The sequence below is a fragment of the Anser cygnoides genome, chromosome 1 (genome assembly GCF_040182565.1).
Source record: "Anser cygnoides isolate HZ-2024a breed goose chromosome 1, Taihu_goose_T2T_genome, whole genome shotgun sequence".
NCBI classification, from domain to species: domain Eukaryota; kingdom Metazoa; phylum Chordata; class Aves; order Anseriformes; family Anatidae; genus Anser; species Anser cygnoides.
Genome location: NC_089873.1, coordinates 112,193,633 through 112,207,829, shown reverse-complemented (window position 1 = coordinate 112,207,829; position 14,197 = coordinate 112,193,633). Strand labels below are relative to the sequence as shown.

The window sequence follows — 14,197 nt, the reverse complement described above, 5'->3', positions numbered from 1 at the left end:
GGGCCGGATGGGATCCACCCGAGGGTACTGAGAGAACTGGCGGAGGAGCTGGCCGAGCCGCTTTCCATCATTTATCGGCAGTCCTGGCTATCGGGGGAGGTCCCGGTTGACTGGCGGCTAGCCAATGTGACGCCTATCTATAAGAAGGGCCGCAGGGCAGACCCGGGGAACTATAGGCCTGTCAGTTTGACCTCAGTGCCGGGGAAGCTCATGGAGCAGATTATCTTGAGGGTCATCACGCGGCACTTGCAGGGCAAGCAGGCGATCAGGCCCAGTCAGCATGGGTTTATGAAAGGCAGGTCCTGCTTGACGAACCTGATCTCCTTCTATGACCAAGTGACGCGCTTGGTGGATGAGGGAAAGGCTGTGGACATGGTCTACCTTGACCTCAGTAAGGCTTTTGACACCGTTCCCCACAACATTCTCCTCAAGAAACTGGCTGCTCGGGGCTTGGACTGGCGTACGCTTCGCTGGGTTAGAAACTGGCTGGATGGCCGGGCCCAGAGAGTTGTGGTGAATGGAGTCAAATCTGGTTGGAGGCCGGTCACTAGTGGAGTCCCCCAGGGCTCGGTACTGGGGCCGGTCCTCTTTAATATCTTTATTGATGATCTGGATGAGGGCGTCCAGTGCACCCTCAGTAAGTTTGCAGATGACACCAAGCTAAGTGCGTGTGTCGATCTGCTCGAGGGCAGGAAGGCTCTGCAGGAGGATCTGCATAGGCTGGAGCGATGGGCTGAGGTCAACTGCATGAAGTTCAACAAGGCCAAGTGCCGGGTCCTGCACCTGGGCTGCAACAACCCCAAGCAGAGCTACAGGCTGGGAGATGAGTGGCTGGAAAGCTGCCTGGCCGAGAAGGACCTGGGAGTATTGGTGGATAGTCGGCTGAATATGAGCCAGCAGTGTGCCCAGGTGGCCAAGAAGGCCAACGGCATCCTGGCCTGTATAAGAAGCAGTGTGGCCAGCAGGTCGAGGGAAGTGATTGTGCCCCTGTACTCGGCTCTGGTGAGGCCGCACCTCGAGTACTGTGTTCAGTTTTGGGCCCCTCGCTACAGGAAGGACATGGACGTGCTCGAGCGAGTCCAGAGAAGGGCGACCAAGCTTGTGAGGGGTCTGGAGAACAAGTCTTACGAGGAGCGGCTGAGGGAGCTGGGCTTGTTCAGCCTGGAGAAGAGGAGGCTCAGGGGCGACCTCATCGCTCTCTACAGTTACCTGAAAGGAGGCTGTAGAGAGGTGGGGGTTGGTCTATTCTCCCACGTGCCTGGTGACAGGACGAGGGGGAATGGGCTAAAGTTGCGACAGGGGAGTTTTAGGTTGGATGTTAGGAAGTACTTCTTTACCGAAAGGGTTATTAAGCATTGGAACGGGCTGCCCAGGGAGGTGGTGGAGTCACCATCCCTGGAGGTCTTTAAAAGACGTTTAGATGTAGAGCTTAGGGACATGGTTTAGTGGAGTACTTAGTGTTAGGTCGGAGGTTGGACTCGATGATCTTGAGGTCTCTTCCAACCTAGAAAAATCTGTGAATCTGTGAATCTGTGGAAAATATGAGGTTAACAACTTATCCTTTAGATATGTGAAACATGTTAGGACTGATAAGAGACCCTTTTTAAGTGACAATAAATACTCACTGCACATAATGGTTAGTTGTATAATTGCATATCATTTTTCAGGTCTAATTCGACTGCAAGAGCTCATCAAAGCCCCTTCTAGATACAACATTAAAATCAAAATCCGTCAACTGCCCTCTGGGAATAAAGATGCCAGGCCTTTACTCAAGGAGATGAAGAAGGGCAAGGAGTTCTACGTGATATTTGATTGCTCACATGAAACAGCAGCAGAAATCCTTAAGCAGGTAAGGGGAAGGGAGTGAAAACACACAACATTCATTTTGTATCCTGAAAGTCATCAGCCTATCTGGTTTTTATTTTGTGGGAAACACTAAAATTGAATCAGTTTTCAGTTCAGCCATAGACTAGTTAATATCAGGGACAGAAGCTGCTAGAAAATGTGCAGCAATTTCTGAGCACTCAACAAGATTTCAGGGCTTCACAGAACCACAAGAACCAGGAGCAGTATTGATGTCTGAAGAGAAACCCGTAAATATCCAGCAGAAGGAAATATGCATTTCTGTTTCATACGTCAGGTTCTGCTTGACTAGGAAGATTGTTGCATTTATTTTAGGTTGTCTTAGTTTAATCGATACAGTTTATATGCCTTCCCCCACAAAAAAAAAAAAGAAAAAGAAAGAGACCTATTTGGAGTGCTTAGAGAGTGGCTCACATCGAGCTATTGCCTCTTCAGAGGCTGCACATCAAGTTCAGTGCTGACTACTGTAACAACAGGGCATTAATCCACTGCAGAGAATAGCACAGCTCTGAATTCACATGCCCGTAACAAAGCAATATGTGGTCTACTGGCACCACCTCATTACATTTCAAACTCTGGTACAGCAAGAAGATGGAGTGGAGACATTAACGGAGGAAAAATGTGTACTTTAAAACAGGAAGGAGGCTATTGTTCAAAGTTTCCATAGCCCTGACCTAAATGCTAGAGCTGGATAGTCACACAAGGCAAGGACAAGCACCACAAAGCCTGATGTTAATGGGTTGGGACATTACCAGGGGCACACAAAGAGTGGTGCAAATTAGTATTTGCTGTTGTCACTTACTATATTTTTCCAGACAATCAAAGTCTAAAGCACCAGCTTCTGCAATTCATTGACCTATAGACAATAATACCAAGCAAGTAATGTATTGGGAACTGTGTTTACCTTTTTTGCTGCAGTTGTAGATTTGGACTTTTTTTAATTTATTTTTTGGTTGTTATTGTCAGTTGGTCTAATGGGAAACACTAATCACAGGAGACCATCAGGAGAAGTTCCACTGATCTAAATGCTCAAGGATGCACTGTCCCATAAAAGTTGGGACCTAATGCTTCCATCCCATTGCTGAAATATTTATGTTATGTAGAGTAGCATTATGTGTCAAAGTGGGTAAGCCAACTTACTGGATGTGTTTGTCTGCAGAGCCTGAAACCATCGTCTCCATGCTGGAGACTCTTGGTGCTGTCAATACAGACTTGCAGGGTGGTGTCCTAAGTCAGTTGAGCAACACAGCTGAGAGCAGGCACACAAGTTCCTGTGAGCCAGTAGGGCTGAATTTATTGCAGTCAGGAAAGTTGATCCGTACTATGTTTTAGGGTTTTCTTCATGCAAGTTATATATTTACAACAGGGCCAGATGTAGGCATGATGTTGGAAACCTGAGGAAAGAGCAAGGGCAGGGTGTGCAATCACATAGCTGCTCTCTCACCTGACGGGGAGCACACTGCAACATGCAGCACTATGTGAGAAGAGGGGTGGGCAGGAGAGCTGCTGTCCCCTCGCTCTGCTCGCTGGAGGGACATCCAAAAGCATTACAACATGACAGCAGGAACAAGCTGCTCCCAAATGTGATTTGTGGGGGAAGGGTTAAACTGACAGCATGGATTTTCAGGGATCTGCAAGAAGAAAGTGCAGATGTCTGGCACACTGCGGGAGGCACAGAGCTTCAAATGTACCAGACTGAGTGTAAAAAAAAAAAAAAAGAAAAGAAAAAAAAATATTAAAATAACCTTAGTGTCAAAAGAAGAAGAGGAAGTGCTAAAAGATGCACTAAGACAGGGCAAAGTGGCAGAACAGTTTGTGTGGGAAATGGATCAGGGGAGACAACTGACAGGCTGCAAATACAGATAATGCTCTCCAGTGCCTTAAGAGCCCAGAGAAGGATGGTGAATGGCAGTGTGGAAGAAAACAGGAAAATTAAGGGAGGTACACCTGTAGGTCAAAGCTGCAGGAAAGGAAGCATCATAAATATAGGCGAGAAAGAAAGGGAAAATGTCTTTCATATGAGATACTTCAGTGGCTGTATCTAGTTGATGGCAGCAGTAACTCAGGTGTTGATGTTCCTCACTGCCAAAGGCAGCTGTGAAATGCAAAGGTGTGGAGGGCTCTGAATTCATGTGTGGATCATCTGTTTTTAGGTCAGCCACCTGAAGTACCATGGTTCATATTCTCATCACTGCACACAGAAACCTCTATATAATTTTACACTGAATGAGAATAATATATTAAAGAGAATACTACAGAAAATGTTTTAAGAAAACTCTTTAATGTTAGCAGCAAAAAACACATACCATCATTAAATTCTGTAAGATTTCTGATAGGAGTAGAAATCAGAGCCAACAGTCACCTAAAGCAGTCCCCAAAGCAACAACTTCTTGTCTGAGAACTGTATTTACAGTAATGTAGTAAATGCTTGGTAGCCCATACAGAAGATAAATTAGGGTGATGGAAATGTGTAGCCGGTTGGGGTGGGAATATTTCACAGATTAAAACTGCACCAGGGTCACACTGGCACGTGACCCCCCATCATTTGTGAAACGCAAGGATCCTGCATCCTGCTCACCCTCCAAGTCTGCCCAGCTTCACCCCAGAGCTTTGCACAAAGGTCTGCATCTCCCCCCTCCAAGCCCAAGGGTCCAAGCCTCATTACCAGCATTGGCTCCATCTCCTTTGGACACCCCCCACCCCAGGTAGGCAGCATCCCTCACCTCCTCCAAGCCTCACCTAGGCTGGGGAAGAGACAAAAGGCCACCTCTTCCCTGCCTCCAAGCTACAGCTCAGCACCAAGTGCTCTCCAAGGAGCAGTGTGTGTGAGCACCAGCTGTGGCACAGCTTGTTTGCTGGGACAGCGGGACAAGGGATACACAAAAGCTCTTCCTGGGAGTGAAAGGATTAGCATATCAGAAATTTATGTCCTGAAAGTGTCAGCTTATGGAGCTGCGTTTGGCAGCATGGAGCTGCCTGGACCAGTTGCATTACCAGGTTTGGGACATGGGGAGGTGACCTCTTCACTTGCCTCCTTTGAGTTTTGTTTACAAACCAGCACAAAAGACAGACTTCTTCTCTTAAATGGGACTATCTTTTCCTTATTTATAGCTTCAACTAAAATGCCACCGAACCACACTTCTTCCTTGTGCACAAGAACAGGAGAATCAATAACCTAATTTAAACAAAATACAAAGCCCGCAAGCCGCTGAATAACCTATTCCCTAATCTCACACATTTTCCCTTCTCTCTGACATGCTGCAGAGAGCCCAGGCTTTCACAGTCCCTGACCAGCTTAATGAGACCTGGCCCTTCCATCATCCACATCTGGAAGGAGTAAGCAGAAATGGTGATTATTAATTACTTTTTCAATAGTTACTTTTTTTTTTCCCTACATATTCCCTCTTGAGGGCTAGTAACTTCATGTGACTGGTGCACAGTGGCTAAAGGAGGTTTCCGTCTCTGTTGCTGGTACCAGGCAGACAGGTAACCTCCCAAACCAGCACATCTGCTGCCCAAAGTGACCCATCCCACAAGCATCAAGGTATCTGAAATTACTTGAGCCAAAACATTACACCAGCAGAGTTTTCAAACAAGATGCACTGCACCAGCAGAGCTGACGGAAAAAGTTTTAGCTGGTCTGTCACTCCCATAGCCTATTTGAAAATATTGGTTGCTGGAGCTTTAAAATTCATAAAGATTGAACAAATGTTCTGACAAGCAGCAAGATCTAGCAGGGAGTCAGGTGCTGAAAGCAGGAGCTAAGTGCAGCTGAGGTTTCTAAGGGTAGAATTTTGATCTCAAAAGACCCAGCTCAGGATCTGCTCAAGCTCTGTAGGAGCCACCCAGGTTGTTTTAAACTGTGCCTGTCCTACCCTGCTGCAAGGGTGCATAGCATCTCCTGCCTTTCCAAGCCTCATAACAGGCATCACTGAGAACGTGAGATAATAAAGCACTCTCCAAATATGCTTAAGACCAACAGGACTGAATCAATTACACGAGGAATTTAGAAACAATTTCTTAGGGAAAAACTTGGTGTTTGCAACACTCACCTGAAATATTCTGTGGACAGAGATCTAGTGCTGTTCTAGACTAGGTAAGCAATCGCACAAGTCAGTTAATTCTAGTTATTGCAAACAGCGATCTGTCTTGTGTGCAAATCTTCCAGTATGTTGTGCACTTACTGTATTTGGGTTGATTTGGTCTTTTTGTATGAGGAACTTTGTTCAAGAGGTTAAGTTGTTAAGGTTAACCTTCAATTTACTCTTCTAATGCACCAATAGTTGGCATAGATTTTACTGTTAGGCAAACGCATGTCTCATAAATTATGTTGCTACTAGCTTTAAATTATCTACTCCCTCCTCCACACCTTTAAAATAAATTTTATGAAATGTGAAGTATATTTAATCAGGTTTAAGACACTCATAAAACATTTTATAAAGACTTCTGTGTTCACTTTCCCTATGTGACAAAGAGCAAAATAACTAATTTGGTTCTTACAGTAGTGCAAAAACTGTCATCATAGTATACATTCCATGTACAATAATAAATGTGAGAATATAAAATTTCAGTTCTTGAGTATGTTCCTTCCTGTAGCTTGTCAGGGAGGCTGAAGCCTACTATCTGCTATGAAAAGGCAGGATTATCTCTGTTCTCACTGCTGCTGGAGGAATACTTGTGGCAGATCCTCCCAGATGACCCCCACGCCCCAGTGTGAGAAGCAGAGAGGTATTCGATATTCATCTCACCGGTTCTCCTCTCTCTCACATCATCTTTTCTGAAACTTCTGTTTCTCATTTCTTGTTAGCCATGCTATCTAGATGAAAGCTAAACTATTTGCAGTACCACCCATACTTCTTGCACATGTAGTTCTTTGTTGCCTTGTAAGCTTCAATGGGTGATGCAAATTCAAGTGGATTTTCAAAGTGATGGGGTGTTTTCAGTCTGTACTGTGAGACTATGTCCACACCGAAGCTTCAAAGGCAATGTCACTGCCCTGGCTCTCCAGGATCTCTTCAGGAAGCATAAGGAGACAGCCACAGCTTTTTGGGCCCCTGGGCCAACACTTTCACTCTGTCCTATTCCTATGGGCCTTTTTTTTACACCTGGTCTCCAATACTAGTAAATGTATGTCTTGTTTCTTGATGTGACTCATGTCTATGTTGGAGGAACTTTTTACCACTTCAAGCTGGATTGCTGCTGTGGATGAGTGTGACATAGGTTACATGGAAGGTTTCCAGTGAGCTAAGTCATGAACAATTAAAGCTGCCTGTGTGAAGTCCAGGAAAGCACAGTAAGCACAGTGCTTTTATGTTGAACATTTTAGAGGCTAGGAGGCAGAGGGACTTTTATTCATCATGGCGTATCTTGCTGATCCTAGAAAATAGTGGTAGTACTAATTAATTGGATAATGAAATGCATTCATTTAATGTTCATGAAATTGAATAATAGCATGACTGAGGAAAATGCTAAGTGAAAGTAAGTGAAGTATCTGATGCGGTTCCATTAGTCTGGTTACAGCCCATCTTGAAGGAAGACTGAGACTAGCTCTAAATGAGGAGATTTTTTTTTTCACAAGATGAAAGAACAGAGGTTAGAGATGAGATATAATGCAAGCCAAGAACAAGGAACCCAAAGAAATTTACAGACATATGAGATTATATTTTGATACAGCCTCTGTCCACTTGACATATATATTTTGATCACCGATGCTTGTTCAGATTCATGATGCAGTTCATGAACAGCTAAAAACACAGGTCTGCTACACATAAGTGCAAACACCCTATTTGAAATGGATAGAGATGGAAGTCTCTTTATCTCATTTGCCACAACAACCCATATCTGGGTTTGGCTGAAGAACAGATTTTATACAGGGCTGGATGGGAAGGAGATCTGCAAGGAGAATGCAGAGTATTCTATCCTGGTTTCACTAATTTACATTCATCTAAGTTCCACAGCAAGTAAAAGCTGTTATTATTTAAATAGGACATTATTATCAGATGCATAATTATTTAACTAATTGCACACAATGTTACTTAAATAGGAATATGTAATGAAATTCCATTCTAGTTTCTTATGGACAGCTATATACACAAAACCCAATCTCGTTCACAGAATCACAGAATCGTCTAGGTTGGAAGAGACCTCCAAGATCATCTAGTCCAACCTCAGCCCTAACACTAGCAAGTCCTACACTAAACCATATCACAAAGGGCTACATCTAAACGTCTTTTAAAGACCTCCAGGGATGGTGACTCAACCACCTCCCTGGGCAGCCCATTCCAATGCCTAACAACCCTTTCAGTAAAGAAGTTCTTCCTAACACCCAACCTAAACCTCCCCTGGTGCAACTTTAGCCCATTCCCCCTCGTCCTGTCACCAGGCACGTGGGAGAATAGACCAACCCCCACCTCGCTACAGCCTCCTTTCAGGTAACTGTAGAGAGCGATGAGGTCTCCCCTGAGCCTCCTCTTCTCAGGCTAAACAACCCCAGCTCCCTCAGCCGCTCCTCGTAAGACTTGTTCTCCAGACCCCTCACCAGCTTTGTTGCCCTTCTCTGGACTCTCTCGAGCACCTCCATGTCCTTCCTGTAGCGAGGGGCCCAAAACTGAACACAGTACTCGAGGTGCGGCCTCACCAGAGCCGAGTACAGGGGGACAATCACTTCCCTAGCCCTGCTGGCCACACTGCTTCTTATACAAGCCAGGATGCTGTTGGCCTTCTTGGCCACCTGAGCACACTGCTGGCTCATATTCAGCTGCCTATCAACCAGTACTCCCAGGTCCTTCTCTGCCAGGCAGCTTTCCAACCACTCATCTCCCAGCCTGTAGCGCTGCTTGGGGTTGTTACGCCCCAGATGCAGGACCCAGCACTTGGCCTTGTTGAACTTCATGCAGTTGACCTCAGCCCATCGGTCCAGCCTATCCAGATCGTGGACTTCCCTTTTCTCTTCTGGGCTGTTCACATTTTCTGCAGTGGGGAGGGCGCTTGCTCTGTGGTAGTAGCCTGTGCAGCTGCTTTGCCAGGTTATTCAGGTGTCCCAACCTGAAAGGGATCTTTGCTCCTACCATGCTTTTACTACTGTCTGTTTCACGGTAGTTCCTACAAGCTGCAGTCCCTATATCTGCAGTGTTAAATGAGTCCTTGCTGCTGAGAGCACACAAGTGCAACTTTTCTAATTACACTAATGGGAGCATCTGAGTCATTAAGGCACTGCTTTGGGGTCTTCAGCACGATACCCAACATTCCTCTTGCTGTTGCTTTAACATGCTTTCATTTTCTGTCTTCCTAATACCATCTTTTAGAGTGGGCATTTGACACTATTATAAAATCCATCCATTCACTGGAAATTTTACTTAGCAACGATGTTACGCTAGAAGAGAAATAAATTATTATTGCAAATCCTTTCATATCTGTGAATAAAAAGCACCCTACTTAGGTCAGTCTACAAATCTAATTCGCAAGTCACAGTGAAGTGCTATGTACCTGTTAACTAATTATCATTGTTAACGAGTGTTAGAGGGGAGGACAACCAGTGAAGCCTGTTCATGTGACCAGTGCTAAATGAGAGGCCAGAGATCAGAGGCCAGCCTGGGACAGATCCAGCATCAGTGCTGATTCCTTAGCCAGAAAAGGACATTATTATTGCATGTGTGCCACTTATGAGCTCCCTTCCAGCCATCTGTAGTTTCACATCTTAATTGAGTCATTATTAATACAGAAAGTACAAAAATGGCATGTTAGTTAAGCTTTTCTGGGTGGTTGCAATACTTTCTTTAGAAGGAAGAGCTTCAGCAAGCTTCTCTCACGGCACGCTTGGTGTCAGGTCCATGCCAAATCCAGGACACCCTTCCACCACTGGTCACCGTGAAACTGCATCTTAGTTATGGCAGGTAACATTGCTGGTCAAATCCCATTTTTTACATGCAGTTGCCCTTGTTTTTCAAGCATTCTGGTTCTGTTTTGTTTTCAAATGCAGTCCTGCAGCATGATTTTTGAAATCATTATTATTCACAGGCATGTGTATGTGTCCTGCCAGCTCAGTTTATCTTGCATTATTTGGGAATCAATATTTTCAAAAAATGTTTTAATCAAAAATGTGTTCAGGAGACAAACACTCCTCTCTCTCAGGCTACTGCCCTTGGCTGTATGAGGCAAGTAATAACTCGGCTACCTTGGATTAACTAGCTGCGTACCCAGGAGCAGTGTAGCTGCAGCAGCACAAGCTAAGTAATGCTTCCGAAACCCCCCTGCTACACACTTCGTAATCTTTCTAGCTAATATATACTTCTAGTTAACTTAAAATTGTATTTTAAGGCATTATATCGCTTGGCATTGTCCTGGTCCTCTGTTGTCTTACTATTTCTACACAGGCAGATTGGAGATTACACATTCTGATAACAGAAGTGCAATGACTTTATGTCAGATTTTGTATCTCAGGTTAGAATTAAAACTCTAATGAATCAATAATTTAAATCTGTGTATTTGGATCCTCCCTTGTTACATTTATTAATATAATCTTGCTTTCATAATAATGTAACACCATGAACTAACTATGAACTTCCTGTAGAGGACCAGCTAAATTTGGGTATCCAGAGGTTTACCTGGGTTCAAACCACACGTGAATCATTATTACCGAGCTGCTGCTCTGTGCCCCATATGAAGTAATTGGGTTATTTCAGTACAGTTTCAGCTAAAAAGAAACCTGCATCATAAAAATCCTGCCTGACACCTCCTTCCCACAGCAGGGACCATAGTCACAGAAATCCAGCTGCTTCAGGGAGCAGAACTGAGTCCAGTCAAATCAGCTGGGAAACACAGCATGCAGAAGTTTATGTTGATGCTACCATATATCATTTTCTGTGCATAAATAGGGAAGGAACATCACTCTTCATGATTGCTAGAGTGCTCATTTTTACAGGTAATAAAATAACTCTAAGAAATGGAAGAGAAGAGGATTAATAAAATAAGAAATAAAAAAAGCAATTTTGACATGTAAATTCAATGGAGTGTTTCAATAAAATACTTGCCTTCTGGCTTGATTTTTAGTGGCTGGAAATGGATTGGTTGTTTGTGATTAACACTGATTATTATCTTCTGCAGCTTAGAAGGTTCAGGTTCTTCCCTTTCTTTATGTAAGGAATTTCCATACACAATCACACAACTGATTTTCAGAGGCTTTTGCTATGAAAGAATATTGGCAAGCCAAATCATATTATTTTCCCCTGTCTTTCAAGTAGCTATTCAGGCACTGCTGAAAGTATTCTAAAACAGTATTAATAGTACGTGCTTACATTACTCTGATCCAGACTGAATAACACTTAACCTTTGCCCATGTTTCTGTCACGACGATGAATTTTCCACTAGTTTCCTAGTTCACAGTTGTTCCTCCACTTCACACAATCCCAGAGAAGGCAAAATGTTTACGTCACAGTAACAGTGTGCGTGGGTGTGGCGGCAAGCACAGGTGATGCTGTGCTGGAACTGTAGAGCATCCCGGTACATGTGATCAGGGGTGTCTTATGTAAGCATTTTCAACAATTTTTGGAGAGGGGCTGGAGCAAAAACATATCCCTCTAGAAGTTTCCTTAAAGCACCACTGCAATGTGAGGGCTGGGAAGAAAATCTTCCTCTTTTTCTGCCCAGGGTGGTCAGTCAGTTTGTATTTAAATGCCATCCTTACCACCTTACCTTGCAGAGCTTAAAAACGTCTGACTCTGGAAAATTATTCCGGAACAGAAATCCTTTCCTACTAGCGATTTTGACAACTTCCCGCAGACCTGAATTCCCCAGGTGGAACAAAAGGCATTTAAAGAAGTTTTCTTCTTTTCTTTGTTTCTGGTTTACTTCAGTGAGCACTCACCAAGTGTCTTGTTCTCACATGGTAATGTAGAATAAAAATAATGCACCTAAGCACTTTTCCCTATGAATTCCATTGTCTGCTAGTAAATTTCCTTTTAACACTTCTAAAATGCAGACTAAAGAATTTCACTTTTAAAAAATCAGCTCCTCATTATCACCAGTCATTTTTCTTGTCCTAGAAGTTTTGCAATCTTTAATCTCTTTCCTGAGCAGAGGTGATAAAAACGTCATTAACATACAAATATCTTATTTTTTGCTCCTGAAGAAAAATGTAGTTGTAATCAAGATTTATAACCTGTAATGTATTGTTCCAGATTAATCCATGCTTTTCAGAAGACAGTGGAGTATACTGAAAGCATCTAGTGTAAAGCACACTCACCTTTTAATCTTTTTCAACAGATTCTCTCCATGGGAATGATGACTGAATACTACCACTACTTTTTTACAACACTGGTAAGAAACACTGAAAATTTTGGGGGGAAATTTCTATGTTGCAGAAAAGCCAGCTAAAGCCTTTCCCTCGGTGTTTTTATTGCAATTACTCAAGGAATCCTCTGGAGAATGAGTACTAACACTCCTCAGGCATCACAAGGTTAAAGTTTTGAGGTGGTGCTGAGGTCAAAGCTTCTGCAGGCAGTGGGGTACAGCCCCCATCTAGCACAGCATGTGAGCTTGCCCTTCAGTCTCTCTCTACCTAGCTTAAAAAGCATCACCTAATTATTAGCTAGTTGAAGACCACCACAGTCTACTGCATTGACCCCGTCCCTCCAAGCTATTTTTGTTGAGTAGGATGTAAAAAGAAGACAGTAATTCAGGGGTTAAGATGTGTACTTTGTCTTAGCACATGTCGGATAAATACAGGTTCATAGCTAAATTGTTGACTTTACTCATATATATAGAAAACAAAAAACACCAAAAAAATCCATATTTATAATTTCACTTGGGAAATATGATAAGAAAAGAAAAACATTAAATTTTCTTTTACGGTACAAATCTATGGATATTCATTTCAGAAACATTATTCCTATATTTTAACATATATACCATGTATAACTTAATCCATGCTTAAGATCTATTCACATGGCAAACTAGAAAGACAGCCAAGAGCCAATATTGCTGGAACAATCCTAGTTTGGATTATGTCAGTTCATGTGCATCAGCTTAATCTTTATTTCCATTCCATATAAAATTTTATGTGGAAGTGAAAATTTATTCTGAATCCAAGAGTCAATTCATTAGTCAGAAAAGACTCTCAAACTGTTTGGAACTTGAAGTAGTAGTTTGAAAGAGCTCTCTTTTGAGCCCATTTTAACACCACGGAAAATGTGAAAATTTAGTGTTTACTGTGGACCATACTGTTTTATACAATAGCAATGAATCTAAAATAAAATGGTGACCAAGAAAAGCAATATACATGAAGTAGCATGGAGCATACATTAGAACAAGCAGTAAGCGGTGTTGGTGGTATCTCAGCATTGTGGTATTGTAAATGCTGACATTTTCATGGCTACTGTGGTATTAAACCATGACCACCACATTTGTCATTTTACTGGCTTGCCGGGATCAACAAAAATTTGTTTTGAAAAACCAGCCTTCAGGCTTTGAAAAGCAGTTAGCATCTTCCCACTGCTTGATAAATCTAGCAGCAGTATGTGCCACACAATTATGCCATTTAGAATATCCATTATTTCCCAGCCCTGTAAACACCAAGCACTGCAGTGCACGGAGTTACTGCGCGCTGGCCCAACATGTCCATTAGGCATACTGGCAGCGAGTCACCTGAAGCAGGCAAGGCAGGAGAAAAATGGGGTTCATAAGCAGAAAAAGTCTATTGCTCTCAACATCTCTTGGAATTTTCCTTCCCCGAGTTGAGAAATAAGCCCGACGTTAGCCAACTAATTCCTCGTGTTGGTTTGACAGAGCTGTAGTGCTGCTGGAGGACTGTTATAAATTAAAATTAGATAGCGTTGTGCGGGTTGGTTGCAAAATAATGTTGTCGTGGGGGACTGATTTTTACATTCCAACAAAGCAGATATGTGGTTTGTCATAAATTTCACACAGCTTTGGTTTATTCAGATTTATAACTGAAGCGGTCGTGACTAGGTTTTGAGGGCAAGCAGAGAGTCCACATGGGAAAAAAAAAAAACAAACAGCACTTAAGCTTTGGATTGAAAACTCAAATACAGTTTTGGCCTAATTGTACCTTCCAAACATCTTGCTTTAAAAATGCTACATCTGGTTTTGTTTGTTTTCTTAATGATGATTTAGGATCTATTTGCATTAGACCTGGAACCCTACAGATACAGTGGAGTAAATATGACAGGGTTTCGCCTGCTCAACATTGAGAATCCCCAGGTTTCATCAGTCATTGAGAAATGGTCAATGGAGCGTCTGCAGGCACCACCAAAACCAGAGACTGGACTGCTTGATGGCATGATGACAGTAAGTGAATGACTGCTATGTTGCAGTGGTG

The 14,197-nt window shown here is 43.0% G+C and overlaps 1 protein-coding gene across 4 annotated transcripts in view; it reads left to right on the top strand.

The window, feature by feature from the left end:
* The window catches only part of GRIK1 (glutamate ionotropic receptor kainate type subunit 1), a 165,312-nt gene that overhangs the window by 94,325 nt on the left and 56,790 nt on the right, over window positions 1-14,197 (top strand). For all 4 annotated transcript variants that reach the window (XM_048071468.2, XM_048071469.2, XM_048071470.2 and 1 more), the window contains exons 4-6: window positions 1,668-1,849; window positions 12,124-12,177; window positions 13,993-14,166. In XM_048071468.2, coding sequence (XP_047927425.1) covers window positions 1,668-1,849; window positions 12,124-12,177; window positions 13,993-14,166 — 410 coding nt within the window. The remainder of the gene's footprint in view (window positions 1-1,667; window positions 1,850-12,123; window positions 12,178-13,992; window positions 14,167-14,197) is intronic.